This window comes from Ovis canadensis, chromosome 3 (assembly GCF_042477335.2).
Source record: "Ovis canadensis isolate MfBH-ARS-UI-01 breed Bighorn chromosome 3, ARS-UI_OviCan_v2, whole genome shotgun sequence".
Classification (NCBI taxonomy): domain Eukaryota; kingdom Metazoa; phylum Chordata; class Mammalia; order Artiodactyla; family Bovidae; genus Ovis; species Ovis canadensis.
The window spans coordinates 176,321,820-176,337,010 of NC_091247.1; the positions used below are offsets into that span (position 1 = coordinate 176,321,820).

Genomic DNA, 15,191 nt, shown 5'->3' on the forward strand with positions numbered 1-15,191 from the left:
GGTGTAAAATACAGTGATTCACAATTTTTTAAGGTTATATTCCATTTACAGTTATCATAAAATATTGGCTATACTCACTGTGTTGTATAACATGCCCTTGTAGCTTATTTTATACCTGATAGTTTTTAATCCTTTGCCCCTATATTGCCCCTCCCCACTTCTATGCTTTTTTGTTATCTTCATTATTTTGTCATATTTTTTAGATTCCACATATAAGAGGTATCATACAGTATTTGTGTTTGTCTGACTGATTTCGCTTATATTTCCAGCAATATGGATAGACCTGGAAGGCACATTGTAGTATTTTAAGTATTTTTCCACATATCATGGAGAAGTGACATGACCTGATCTGCTTCTAAAACAACTGCTCTAGGATTCCACATTCAGCTTTGATAGACCCACCATCCAGCCAAAAGTAATATTTGAAAACTTGGAGATGCGACAAAGGCAGGTTTTTGTAGACCTCAGAGAGATCATGGCAATTAGAACTTAAGGGGACGATATCCCAGAAAGAAGGGAAACACAGAGAAGATAATGTGATATATTGGGCCAAAGACAGACAAAATAGAACAGAATAGAAAATCGAAAAACTGACCCACAAAAAATAGTCATTGGGTTTATGTCACAGTTGCCACTGCATGGCAAAATGGTGCAAAAAGACGATATTTTCAATAAATGGTTTTTGGCTAATAGAATATCCATATGGGGAAAAAAAATGAATCTTGATCACTTGAAAACAATTCCAAAGTGAATTACAATTCACAAATGGAAATGGTGCACAAGAAAGCTTTTAAATAAAAAAAATTGGAGGAATATCTTTATGACCTCAAGGTAGGCAAAGATTTCTTACATGGGACTCACAAAAGACTAGCCATATACGAAGAGACTGATAAATTGAACTCAATTAAAATTAATAAATTCTGACCACTAAAAATCATCACTAAGAGAGTAAAAAGGTAAGCTACAGAGTGGGAGAAAAATATTTTCAAAACTTATCTTTTATCTAAAATATATCAAGAAAACTTAAATAAATAAAAACAGAGAACTCAGTTTTAAATAGACCAAAGATTTCAATAAAGTCACAAAAGTTCACAAGAGTAGCTATACAAATGCCCAATTCAGTTCAGTTCAGTCACTCAGTCGTGTCCAACTCTTTGCGACCTCATGAATCGCAGCATGCCAGGCCTCCCTGTCCATCACCAACTCCTGGAGTTCACTCAGACTCACGTCCATCGAGTCAGTGATGACATCCAGCCATCTCACACAAATGCCCAATAGACATGTAAAAAGGTATAAACTTCATTAATCATAAGGGAAATGCAATACTTGACTAAAACTTGACTACCCATCAAGCATTAGGAACTTAAAAAGTAAAAACTGAATCTGAGTAATTGAAACCTAGTATCTAGGCAACGAGAGTATCCTACTTCACCTTTAGCTGTGTGTTCACTCCCCCCGGACTCTAGTCATCCTGAACTGTGCATGATGTCCTAAGACACCGTGTGGCTTCAGGCCTTCCTGATTTGCATATGTTGCCTCCATTCTGCAACATACACTCCTCCTTCCTTTTTTCCCCCGCCTGATCTTGTTCACCGGATTATTTCACCCATGTTACACTCCTCTAAAAAGAATCTTTCACTCAGGAATCATTAGGCTCCTCCTCCTTCTGGTTGTCATGATAGACTGTGAATACTACTTTTCACAGTGTGTCACTTGTTTATTCCCTTGTCCAACTTCCATTTGGGTCATTTTCTGTGACAAGAATAACTTTCCAGACCTTCTCTTCTAGCCAACTTCTGCATTCTTCAAGTATTAGTACATCCCTGAAGTCTGTGCTAATCTACATTTCAGCTTTGCTTATAATCATTCTTGTGGGTACTTAGTTCATGCTCAAAAAATTCTGATTTATTAGCTGAGCTATTTTATAAGTAAGCTAACATAGAACAGTGATTATTTATGGTACCAGGCACCTGGTAAACCTCAGCTAATTTATGTGTTTTGGAAATCCAAATAACGAATCTGCCTTTAAATTAAAAGATACATCTACATAATCAGGACAAACACTAAGAAAAATTGTGAAATGAAAAGTACAACTTCAACATCCTCCAATTTACCCTTAATCACTTCTCCCTTAACTAATTCATCACTTCTCCCTTCTCTCTAATGACTTCCTGAACTCCACCCCATAAATGCATTCATTCTTATCCAGAATATTCCCTGTATTTCTGTGCCCTGATCTCCATAGCATCCCCATCTAGTCAAACCTTCCCCCACACATGCCTCAGGCCCTAGAACTACCTTTTCTCTTTACCCATGCAGATTACCAGCGCTGACTCCCACACAAGTATTCTCATAGCTGAATTCCCTCTGAATCACCAATGATGTTTGTATGTATGGTCACATTCCTTCTCCCAGGAGTGTGTCCCATTTTAAGAGGGAGATGCCATGTCTTGTCTCAAAAGAAATGATTCTCCAGTGGCTTCATTCTAGGCAAGCTGGAACTGGGGCAATACTTTAGGGGAAGTGCCTTCATCTTTGCATTCCTTGAATGCATCCATGGGTTTTGCGCTCTAAAACTGAAGACGTATATACCCACTAAGGGTAGTCTCGCTCTCACATCCACTGTACAGTGTAACAGGGATGTACCAAAAGGTCTGTTGCTGTTTAGTCACTAAGTGAAACTCGCTCAGTCATATCTGACTCTCTGTGATTCCATGGACTATAGCCCACCAGGCTCCTCTGTCCATGGAATTTCCCAGGGAAAAATACTGGAGTGGGTTGCCATTTCTTTCTCCAACCAAAAGTCTACATTATTTCATTAAATCAGATGACATCAGTAGCCAGAAGCTCAAAAATGTACTGCATAACTGAAAACTCTAACAGGAAGATCACAGCTGCAACTCATTGCCAATGCTCTAAAGATTTGGAATATTTAAAACTGAACGAATAGCAATTATCCAATGTATTTCAATGAATTGCAGCTTCTAGTTGGTAAAAGTTATACTTCAAAGGCTATATATGCAATGTGTCTTTTATAACTTTGCTTTTCATTTTAAAGGTTTTTCAGTGGACAAAGACAACTTTTCATTCAAGTGGAACTAATATTTGTCAGCATTTACCCATAGTAGAATTTTTTGTTACTATTCCAGTCTTCTCTGCATCTGTAGGTGAAGCGGAAGTTTTTTATTGAAATTAAGAAATATGGCTTTTTTTTTTTTGCTATTTCTGAACAAAATATAATAGCCAGAAAGCCACATGCACTGTCCTTATTTCAGAATTAGGCAAAATCACAGCACTGCAGGCAAGACAAAGAGCAACAGAGGTTTTCTATCTGTCACATTCATTTTTTTAAAATATGACATTACAAAGCTCAATTCATTACCTTTCAATGTTATGTACTTGAGAAGCACTGGTAGAAAATGGCATTTCTGTGGTTGTCATCCAATTTGTTCCATTGTATGTACTGTTACAGCCATAGGTTTCAAGTCTTAATGGCATCATCCTCTCAGGAAGTGGGGGATAAAGCTGAGCTCCAATTCCGACCCACAGAGAAACGGCAAATCCAGCCAGCAGACCCCCAAGTGCTCCCTGCAAAAAACAGAAGTATCTTTCAAAACAAAGAATAGAGTTTGCTTTGAAATAGAAGTTAACATTAGGAGCTTAAGCTCAACACGGTCCAAGTCAGATTTACCAGCTTCCTTCCTAAAACTCTTCTCCCTTGCAAGCTCCCTGCCTCTCGCCAAGGGCAGCATGGGTCCCAGGTCCCTCAGCCCAGAGCCCTTGTCTCTGGAACCCCCAACCCCTATTTTAATATCTCTATCTTGCCAATCACCAATTCCTCTTCATTTTTCTTTACATATCTCATAGTTCCACGCCTTCCACTCTGTCTCCATGGCCAGCACTCTGTTCTGGTCTCTTCATCTCTTTACACCCAGTGACCACAACAGACAGATATGCAGTTGACTTCAAGCCAACTGTTCCCTCCACTTTTACTTAATTTACAAAAAAAAAAAAAAAAAGGCATGTCATATGAGCAACAGGGGCTTCCCAGGTGGCGCTAGTAGTAAAGAACCTGCCTGCCAATGCAGGAGACCTAAGAGACTCAGGTTCGATTCCTGGGTTGGGAAGATCCCCTAGAGGAGGGAACAGCAACCCACTCCAGTATTCTTGCCTGGAGAATCCCATGGACAGAGGAGCCTGGTGGGGTGCTGTCTCTAGGGTTCCAAAGAGTCAGACAAGACTGAAGTGACTTAGCACACACGCATGCATGAGCAGCAGGCTATGAAGAAGAAAGCATCCACAGAATTTACTCCTTTACTTAGCAACATGCATGATTGTAAATTAGGGGACAAGAGCAAGATGTTTTCACAAATGACTGCAATGGTACATATAACCAATCCAAGTACTTCCAGAGATAAGTGGAAATGTCCTCTCTAAAGACACTTGGTTTCACAGTCTTCGAAAGACTTGGGTTACCCTGCTCCTACTTTTCACCAGCAATCGAACTGTTTTTGATAGTCAGTCAGTCCTTGAATGATTTAAGCCCTAGTTCCAGATGATGCAGTTGGAAGCAAATCTTGCTGGCAAGCCCCTTTCTCTGTGGTGAAGTTCCTCCCCTCACTGTAAGAATAATGATCAGATTATTACAACAGAAACAACAGTATCTTACTTCCTCTGCTAAGGACAAGTTGGACCTAGCCAGCTATAGCATTTCTGGAGGCAACTCATGGTGGCAATAAATGTCAAAAATCAAAAGTCAATCTTCTTTTAATATTTCAGGCACTCAACCAACCACTTGCATTTCATAATGCAAAGAGTCTCATCAAAACTTCAACATTCTGAAGTGGACATGAACTGCCCTCTTTCTTTATGATTCGTATCTACTAAGCTAGCATTTCATATGACACTTCATTGAGAATTATTATTAACAATAATAACAATGATAATAGCCCTAATTTGTATCTGTCTTATCAATTCCTAATGCCTCATGAGGAAAATGGAATAAAGTTCTGCAGTTATTCTCCATCTGTCTGAAACAACCACATATACATTATAAGCTTTTCCTAAACTTCAGCTTTATAGCAGAACTAAATTAGTAGTGTTCCACCTGACTTTCAGAGAAATTATTTCAATTTCATTTATTCTAAACAAAACTTAGTACACCTCAAAGCATAGATATGTCTGTATAGAAAAACAGAGCTATTATTTCTTTCTGAATTCAATTCTAAATTATGATTACCCCTTTGGGAATAGAACCACGTTGTTGGAGCTACATCTTTAAATATCAGGAGAATAGTTTCTGACCAAAGTGGCAAAGAATTTATCTTACTGCTTCTCTTTACTGTACTTTGGCTATTTACAGGTATCCTTGGCTCTCCTGCCCTGAAATCTTTCATATCCAAGGCTGTCAATCTCCTTTAAATCTTAATGATTAATTTTAATGAAGGGTAAAAATTAAATAAAAACAAAATGTTGTTCTTTAGTTCTATAATATAATATTCATAATGTGCATGCTAAGTTGCTTCAGTCATGTCTGACTCTGTGAGACCATAGGGATTGTAGCCTGCCAGTCTCCTCTGTCCTTGGGATTCTCCAGGCAAGAATACTGGAGTGGGTTGTTGTGCCCTCCTCCAGGGGATCTTCCCAATGTAGGGATCAAACCTGCGTCTCTTACATCTCTTGCATTGGAAGCCAGGTTCTTTACCTTGAGCATCACCTGGGAAGCCAATATTCATAATATATTGTATTATATTATATATTGTATTATGTATTATTTCATAATATATATCCTTTAGTTGTGCTTTATTATACTCTTTAATATTATTTTTTTGGCTTCCCCAGTGGCTCAGTGGTAAAGAATCTGCCTGCCAATGCAGGATACACAAGCTCAATCCCTGGGTCAAGAAGATCCCCTGAAGAAGGAAATGGGCTTCAATCAGAGCTCAGTCAGTAAAGAATCTGCCTGCAATGCAGGAGACCTGGGTTCAATTTCTCAGTTGGGAAGATCCCCTGGAGAAGGAAATGGCAACCCACTCCAGTATTCTTGCCTGGAAAATCCCATGGTCAGAGGAGCCTGGCGTGCTACAGTCCATGGGGTCGCAAGAGTAGGACACAACTTAGTGACTAAACTACCACCACCACCACTCCAGTAATCTTGTCTAGAAAACCCCATGGACAGAAGAGCCTGGTAGGTTACAGTGCATGAGGTCACAAAGAGTCAGACACAACATAGTGACTAAACAACAATATTATATTTTAGTTATAATTATGTTTTTATATAATTATGTGATAGTCACAATATCAGAGGAGGCAATGGCACCCCACTCCAGTACTCTTGTCTGGAAAATCCCATGGACGGAGGAGCCTGGTGGGCTGCAGTCCATGGGGTCACTAAGAGTCGGACACGACTGAGTGACTTCACTTTCACTTTTCACTTTCATGCATTGGAGAAGGAAGTAGTAACCCACTCGAGTGTTCTTGCCTGGAGAATCCCAGGGACGGGAGAGCCTGGTGGGCTGCCGTCTATGGGGTTACACAGAGTTGAACACGACTGAAGTGACTTAGCAGCAGCAGCAGCAGCAGCAGCAGCAGCAATCACAATATATATTGTTCTGGCAGTTTCCATTTAGTTTCACACATGCAGGGTCCCAGTGCATAGTACATTCCTTGTGTGTCCCAGCAAAGTCAATACGAATAACTAAAGTCATAAAGATAAGCCACTAATGACAAGTATCAAAGGAACCATAACTTTACAATCAAGAAAAATTGTAGAAATGCTACTGTAGTTGGAAAAGTAGACTTTACATATATTCATCTTTTATACTTACAATTGAGTTGGCAAAGGGAACCAAAATCCCCAAAGCAAACAAGCCCATAAGTGGCCCACCAAGCATGCCAAATATGCTGAGTGCTGCCTACAAAATTAATAAGAAGTCATCAATCAGCAATCGGAAATCCAAAGTTAAAACATTTAAAAGTAATTTCATTGAGACGAAGATTTAAGCTCAAGACTCCTGAAAATCATGGCAGCCTTGCCATTGACAAACATAACTAGAATCTGGAAGCTTCTGCATCTCAGGCTCAGGTTCTATCTGTTCATTAAGTATCCTCAATAAACGAAGCAAACTATAAAGAGGACAGAGAATTATGAGGCAAGAGGGACACTACTCCTCCTAGCATTATTCTTGTAGATATTAATAATCACATCACTCCTTTGTGCTTTGGTAGTCTGAAAATGCTCTGCAAAACAAGATTGTGGTTAAGTACTACTAAGTGACTAGAGATAGCAACAAAACCCAATGCTATCCTTGATTTCCTAAGGATAGAACTAGAATGAGAAATGTGATTTGAAAAAAAAAGATTGATCAAATCACGTAGAAAGTTTTAACCTGATGGGCTAACTGCAACCTTTGCTTTGATGGACAGATGCCAAAATCATGACAGTGAAAAAAGTTTACAGTGTGAAGAATGCAAAAGTGCAAATAGCTGAAACATTCAAGAGATATATGTTCACAATATTCAGACAGCTAATTCTTGAGAGTGAATAGAACCATCAAAGAAGAATCAGGGACCCACTGGTTTATTCACAGAGTAAAAGGGACAGATGGAACAGAATTAATACATTAAAGAAAAAATGTTAGTCAAAAAAAATTTTAGAGGGTATAGACTGCAGCTCTGGGTTAAAAAACAAACAACAACAACAACAAAAATAAAAAGAAAAAGAAAAAGAAAAGAGCTCTACCTAGTGGACTAGGGAAGGAGTGAGGATATGATGACAGAGAAGAACTAGTGTTCAAGGAGAATATGGACTCAGAAAATGGTCCTAAGGAATCATTTCACAATGTCTCTTAAACCAGAGTCCAGTTGGAAGGAAGGTAGACTTCACTGCAAAATACGAAAGGTCACTTGGCACATGTAGTGGTCACTGTGACAGTGTGACCTAGAGCCAGTTCTGGAGATACAGGAATAGTCTCCCCACCAAATACCTGTCTCAGGAAATAAGACCTCGGTTAGAGATGAAGCAAGGAAGAGTGGTCTTAAAGTCATGATGACTCTCCTGGAACCTCATTACCTATACTCAGGCCAGAGTTGGTATATGAAAAAGGGGGGAAAGGGGGAATCAATCATAAGAGCTCTAAATAATAATTCAGACTATGAAGGAAAGCATACTAACAGGAGTTTTGTTGGTTATCGCTTAGGTATACCAGATAAGGTTAGAGTTTCTAGACCTAAATCATTCATTCCTTCATATAATCAGAATAAGAGCACACTATTTTAACAACTGGTATACACTAAGCAACAACCAGCCAGAAAGAAACCAAATCTTAGGCCTGAAGCAGGAGTCTGGAGGACTTGCTATGCCTAGCATTAACCTTCAAGTTTCTGGGTCATGCTGAGGTCCCAGAGTCCCAGAGTCAGACCCAGGTGGCCATGGAAATTTCATGGACCACTTGGGGGTGATCAGATAAGTAGATATTTGTGAACCAATACATAAATAGTTACATTCAACCTGAATGTATAAAATATTTATTTTGTCTTAGGAACTGTACCAGATATTTGGTACAGTATCAAAGAACAATGACATAATCCTCACCTTCATGAAATTATAACCTATTTAGTAAAACAGACACTAAATAAATGACTGCAATAAAGTATTATAATGGGGACGGTAAGAGAAATATGAGGTGCTCTGGGAACATAATAGAGGGGAACTCAAACCTATCCAGGTAACAGAAAGAGCCTTTTTAGAAAATAATGTTTAAGTTGAAACTTGAAGGAAAAATAAGACTTAAACAGTTAAAGAGTGCTAAACGGAAAATCAGAAGGATACAGAAGAACTCAGAACCATCAATGAGAAGATCTATTAATAATTGACACTTGTAGAACATACACTTAACAACAGCAGAGCACACATTCCTTTCAGGTTCCCCTGTAACAGATACCAAAATACTATATCCTGGGCTATAAGACAGACTTCAACAAATTTTAAAGAATTAAAATCATACAGAATGTGTTCAGAATGACCGCCTTGGAATGAAACTAGAAATCAATAGCAGAAAGATAACAGGAAAATCACCAAACACTTAGAAACTAAGTAACATACTTTTAAACAATCCCTGGGTCAAAAGGACATATCAAAGGAAATTTTAAAGTACAAATACAAAATATGAAAAGTTGTGGGACACAGCTAAAAGTGCTGAGAGGGAATATTTTAGCAATTAGTGCATAAATTATAAATAAAATTCTGAAATCAATCATCTAAGGTCCTACCTCAAGAACAAAATCCAAAGTAACCAGAAGGAAGAAAATAATGAAGATAATAACAAAAAGCAATGATTTAAAATAGAAAAATATGGAAAAATCAGTGAAACAAGAAGCTAATTCTTTGAAAATATCAATAAAAATGGACAAACCTCTAGCAAGACTAAAAAACAGATAAAAGATAAAATTACCAATGTGAGGAATAAAACAAGAGCTAACACTACAAACTCTGCAGATATCAAAAGCATAATAAGGGAATACTATGAATAACTTCACAAACACAAATTAGACAACTTAGGTGAAATATACGAAATCCTTGATTCATTTTATAATGCATCCAATATGAAACAGGTAATTTGAATAGCTATAACTACCAAGGAAACTGAATACATAATTTTAAATTCCCCTAAAAAGACACCCTCAAGAGCAGATGGTTTCACTAGAGTATTATACCAAACAGCATTATACCAAACAAAGAATTAACACCAGTTTTGCACAATCTCTTCCAGAAAAAAGGAGAAAATTCTTTCCAGTTTATTTTATGAAGCTGGTATGACCCTAATACCAAATCGAGACAATGACATTACAAAAAAATAATACTACAGATCAGTATCTCTCATGAATATAGATGTAAAAATTCTTAATAAAATATCATCAAATAGAATTCAGCAACATATAAAAATAACTATATGCTATGACCAAGTGAAGTTTATTCCAGAAATGCAAGGCTGGATCAACTCTTGAAAATCAATCAGGATAATATACCATGTCAAAGGACTAAAGAAGAAAATCATATTGTTATATCAAATGATGCCGAAAAATCATCTGACAAAATTCAACACTCATTCATGATAAAAACTCTCAGGAAAATAGAAGTAGAGGGGAATTTCCTTAATGTGGTAAAGGCGATATACAAAACTCCTACAGCTAATGTGCTCAAGAATGAATTACTAAATGTTTTCTTCATTCAGGGGCTTCCCTTGTGGCTCAGCTGGTAAAGAATTTGCCCGCAATGCAGGAGACCTGGGTTCAATCCCTGGATTAGGAAGACCCCCTAGAGAAAGGAAAGCCTACCCACTCCAGTATTCTGGCCTAGAGAATTCCATGGGCTATATAGTCCATGAGGTTGCAAAGAGTAGGACACGACTGGGCAACTTTCACTTTCACTTTCCTCATTCAGACTGGGCAACAAGGCAACAGTGTTCACTCTCCTACATTTATTCAACATGATGTGGAAACTGAAGCCACAGGAATAATATAATAATAATAATAACAAATTGAAGCAATAAGGAAACAAAAGGTACATGTGCAGATTGGAAGAGAAGATATGAAACTGTCCCTATCTGAAGTTGAAGAAAATCCCAGAAACTAATAAGTAAACTCAACAAGGTCATATGATATAGAAATATACAAAGATCAATTGTATCTCTTATACATTAACAAACACATGGACACCAACGTTAAAAACACAGTATCATTTAAATTACTCAAAAAATGAAATACTTAGGTATAAATCTAATTAAATATAAATGGGACTTATAAAAACTTAGGGATGATCTAAATAAATGAAGAGACATACTACATTTATGGATTAAAAGATTCAATGTGGTAAAAATGTGCCCGAGTTGTTATATAGGTTTAAGACAATATTATCAAAATCTAAGCAGGGTTTATATGTAAATATATATATATATATATATATATATATATATATATATGGAGAGAAGATTATTCTAAACTTTATATAGGAAGGCAAAGGAACTAAAATAGCTAAAACAATTTTGAAAAATAACAATAAAATGGAAGGAGTCAGTAAATCTGGATTCAAGATTTATTACAACATGATAGTAATCAAGACTGTGTGATCTTGGCAAATGGTTATACACACAGATCAATGATATAGAACAAAGAAACCAAATACAGACCCATACAACTATGCTCCATTGATTTTTCACATAGGTGCAAAGGCAATCAATGGAGGAAAGATAGTTTTTACAACAAGTAGTATTACAGCAACTGGACATCCACAGGGAAAAGTAACCTAAGTCTCTCACCATTGAGGAGACTGGCTAAAGGATATGTGGAGTCCCTCTGTATTATTTTTTATTATTACATGTAAACCTATGATTTTCTCAAAATAGAAACTTTAATTAAAAAAAATTTTAAAGACTTTAGTCATATCTGTTCCTTAGTATGTCTGTAGATATATAAAGAGGGAAGTCTAGAAGGATGATCACATCAACTTTTTAAAAAAAGAAGAATTTAGTGATTACGACTTAAACCTTTGAGGATTAGCTCTTACCTGCAACAAAGCTCCCATTAGTGAAGCCAGTGCAGCCATGCCAATACACAGGGCTCCAAACAGCACACCTATATGGATGACATAAAAGCCATTGCAAAATCCAGACTGAGAGGATTAGAATTCTCAATAGAAGAAGCTACCACACCTTGATTCAAAGTGTATAATATGACTATAATGAAGAATGGCCACCTACCCCAGAGTCAGGTAAAAAGGCAATGGGCTGTTTTTCTACAGCATCAGCAGTGTGCAAAGAGGAAAGAAAACCCTGATATCATGTCCTAGGATTTATTACATTAGGTTATATAAGTAAAGAATCCCTAAAATTAACTATAGGTATTTTAAAACTAAAAACCATTGTGTTACTAATACTCCATAAACATTTGTTTGTAAAGGAAAGCTCAGGTCTCTTCAGTCTGCCAAAAACAGGACACAGTGTAGCTCTGCTCTGATGGGGTAAGGGAGTGATAAATATCAGAGTCTTCCGACTTTAAGTGTTCATTTCTCCTGGGAAGTGGCAATCCACACCAGAGTATTTTAGGACCTTTAGCTTTCTTATAATCTCCATCAATATTCACAAACCTTTCCTGTTAAACAAAAGCAAAGAAAGGCAACTTGAAGATAAGTATTATATTTTTCCCTTCTACCAAACTCTTTCCCCAAAACTTCTTTATAGAAATTCTCAGGCTATCATTGGTGGTCAGTTTATGGAATTTTTTTTTTGTCTTTTGGCTTTCAGTATTTTCCAGGTTTTCTCTAACTACATATTTTACTTTTGAAATTGCTTTAGGAAAGTTCTGGAAAAAGGAATGGGAACCCACTCCAGTATTCTTGCCTGGGAGATCCCATGAACAGCGGAGCCTCGTAGGCTATAGTCCACGGGGTTGCAAAGAGCTGGACACAACTGAGCAACTAACATACATAAGAAAATTCCACTCCCTATTTTTATTTTAAAAGATTTCCATTCAACAAAACTCACCTGAAATCCATTAATATAATTTCCCACATATAAACTTCAAAATATAAAAAATAAAATGAATGAGAAATTTGTTCATAAAAAAATTAGTGCATTCCTTATGTTATTTCTATCTTACTTACAAAGGCACTCACACCTTCGTTAAGCAAAATGAGTAAATAATCTCATTGTGCCTGAATGGAAAACTTTACTGCAATGATTTTCCATGTCTCTAAATCCTAATATAAATAGTATTTCCAACATACTAAATTCTTCTCTACTTGGTAACTCATGAATGGTCACCATTGTGGGTTTTTTGTACTCAGATTATCAGAAACATTCAAGTTGTTTGCCATATTACATACTTCAACATAATGATTATATTCAACCCTTCAAAACGAATGAAAGCTTCATCTATACTAGTGGAGTCAATTTGTTAGTAATCATCATCAACATCATTCCTTGAGTATCAGCTAGTACCTCTTGTTTTACATGGATTATCTCTAAATCTCACAGTACCTACAAAGTGAATAATTTTTGTTTTCACTTTCCATGTAAAGAAACAGAGGCTCAACTGGGTTTGCTCAAGGCTTTGTTGTTGCCTAGATACTAAGTCATAGCCTACTCTTTTGCAACCCCATGGACTACAGCCTGCCAGGCTCCTCTGTTGCCAAGCTCCTCTGTCCATGGAATTTCCTAGGCAAGAATACTGGAGTGGGTTGCCATTTCCTTCTCCAAGGGATTTTTCCCAAACCCAGTGATTGAACCCACATCTCCTGCACTGCAGGCAAGTTCTTTACCACCAAGCCACCTGGGAAGCCCTTGCTCAAGGCTGTTAGTAAATTAATGAAGCAGTTTGGTGAGGCCAGCAAGTCTGTCTGGCTTCAAAAGCTTCTATTTATTCTACTAAACCACAAAGCTTCAACAATTCCATAATAAGCCCATCTAAATATCCTTTAAGGAAGCATTATCTCATTTTTTAAAAATTATGTTCTAGGATTAAAATCAGGTACATAATAAAATAATTCAATGCTATTTAAATTTAAGGGACACTGACAAATATAAATTAAATATGTATTCCAGGCTACAGTTATGGCAATTACATACAGAATTGTGGTATAAAACAGAATATTATTTACTATTTCTTTGACAGTCTACTAGTGCTATTAAGTTGAGGTTAAAGATTCTTTTATAAAAACAAATTTGTTAGTTATTCATCCTGAAACAAGTATACCCAAATGAAAATGAAGAAGTGCACTAGCTAGGTTTCTCTGAGTCAAATACTGCACCTGGGACATATAGCAATTGAGGTTAAATATCTTTCCATTCAAGAGGCTATTTAACCTCTAAATTGAAAAAGCAAGAGAATTCCAGAAAAACATCTATTTCTGCTTTATTGACTATGCCAAAGCCTTTGACTGTGTGGATCACAATAAACTGCGGACAATTCTGAAAGAGTTGGGAATACCAGACCACCTGACCTGCCTCTTGAGAAACCTATATGCAGGTCAGGAAGCAACAGTTAGAACTGGACATGGTACAACAGACTGGTTCCAAATAGGAAAAGGAGTACGTCAAGGCTGTATATTGTCATCCTGCTTATTTAACTTATATGAAGAGTACATCATGAGAAACGCTGGGCTGGAAGAAGCACAAGCTGGAATCAAGATTGACGGGAGAAATATCAATAACCTCAGATATGCAGATGACACCACTCTTATGGCAGAAAGTGAAGAGGAACTAAAGAGCCTCTTGTTGAAAGTGAAAGAGGAGAGTGAAAAAGTTGGCTTAAAGTTCAACATTCAGAAAACGAAGATCATGGCATCTGGTCCCATCACTTCATGGGAAATAGATAGGGAAACAGTGGAAATAGTGTCAGACTTTATTTTGGCGGGCTCCAAAATCACTGCAGATGGTGATTGCAGCCATGAAATTAAAAGACGCTTACTCCTTGGAAGGAAAGTTATGACCAACCTAGACAGCATATTCAAAAGCAGAGACATTACTTTGCCAACAAAGATCTGTCTAGTCAAGGCTATGGTTTTTCCAGTGGTCATGTATGGATGTGAGAGTTGGATTATGAAGAAAGCTGAGCGCTGAAGAATTGATGCTTTTGAAGTGTGGTGCTGGAGAAGACTCTTGAGAGTCCCTTGGACTGCAAGGAGATCCAACCAGTCCATTCTAAAGGAGATCAGTCCTGAGTGTTCATTGGAAGGACTGATGCTGAAGCTGAAACTCCAATACTTTGGCCACCTCATGCTAAGAGTTGACTCATTGGAAAAAACTCTGATGCTGGAAAGGATTGGGGGCAGGAGGAGAAGGGGACAACAGAGGATGAGATGGCTGGATGGCATCACCGCCTTGATGGACGTGAGTCTGAGTGAACTCTGGGAGTTGGTGATGGACAGGGAGGCGTGGCGTGCTGTGATTCATGGGGTCGCAAAGAGTCAGACACGACTAAGCGACTAAACTGAACTGAACTGAAGATCCTACAATCTATGAATTTGAGAATTCATATCGAATAAAGTTGAGCATTCCTCATACAATTTTATTGACTATCTCCTAGACAGCCTACACACGCAGATAGAACAATCAAGATTGGTTTAAAAGAATCATAACACTCTGTTTCTTTATTGTCAATCCATACACATAAGACTATATATCTTAAACTGTCAG

The 15,191-nt window shown here is 37.4% G+C and overlaps 1 protein-coding gene across 1 annotated transcript in view; it reads right to left on the minus strand.

The window, feature by feature from the left end:
- SLC5A8 (solute carrier family 5 member 8) overlaps positions 1 to 15,191 on the minus strand; it is a 68,504-nt gene that overhangs the window by 5,242 nt on the left and 48,071 nt on the right. The window contains exons 10-12 of the mRNA XM_069585152.1: positions 11,564 to 11,631; positions 6,828 to 6,914; positions 3,383 to 3,588 (exon numbers count right to left, since the gene is read on the minus strand). Coding sequence (XP_069441253.1) covers positions 3,383 to 3,588; positions 6,828 to 6,914; positions 11,564 to 11,631 — 361 coding nt within the window. The remainder of the gene's footprint in view (positions 1 to 3,382; positions 3,589 to 6,827; positions 6,915 to 11,563; positions 11,632 to 15,191) is intronic.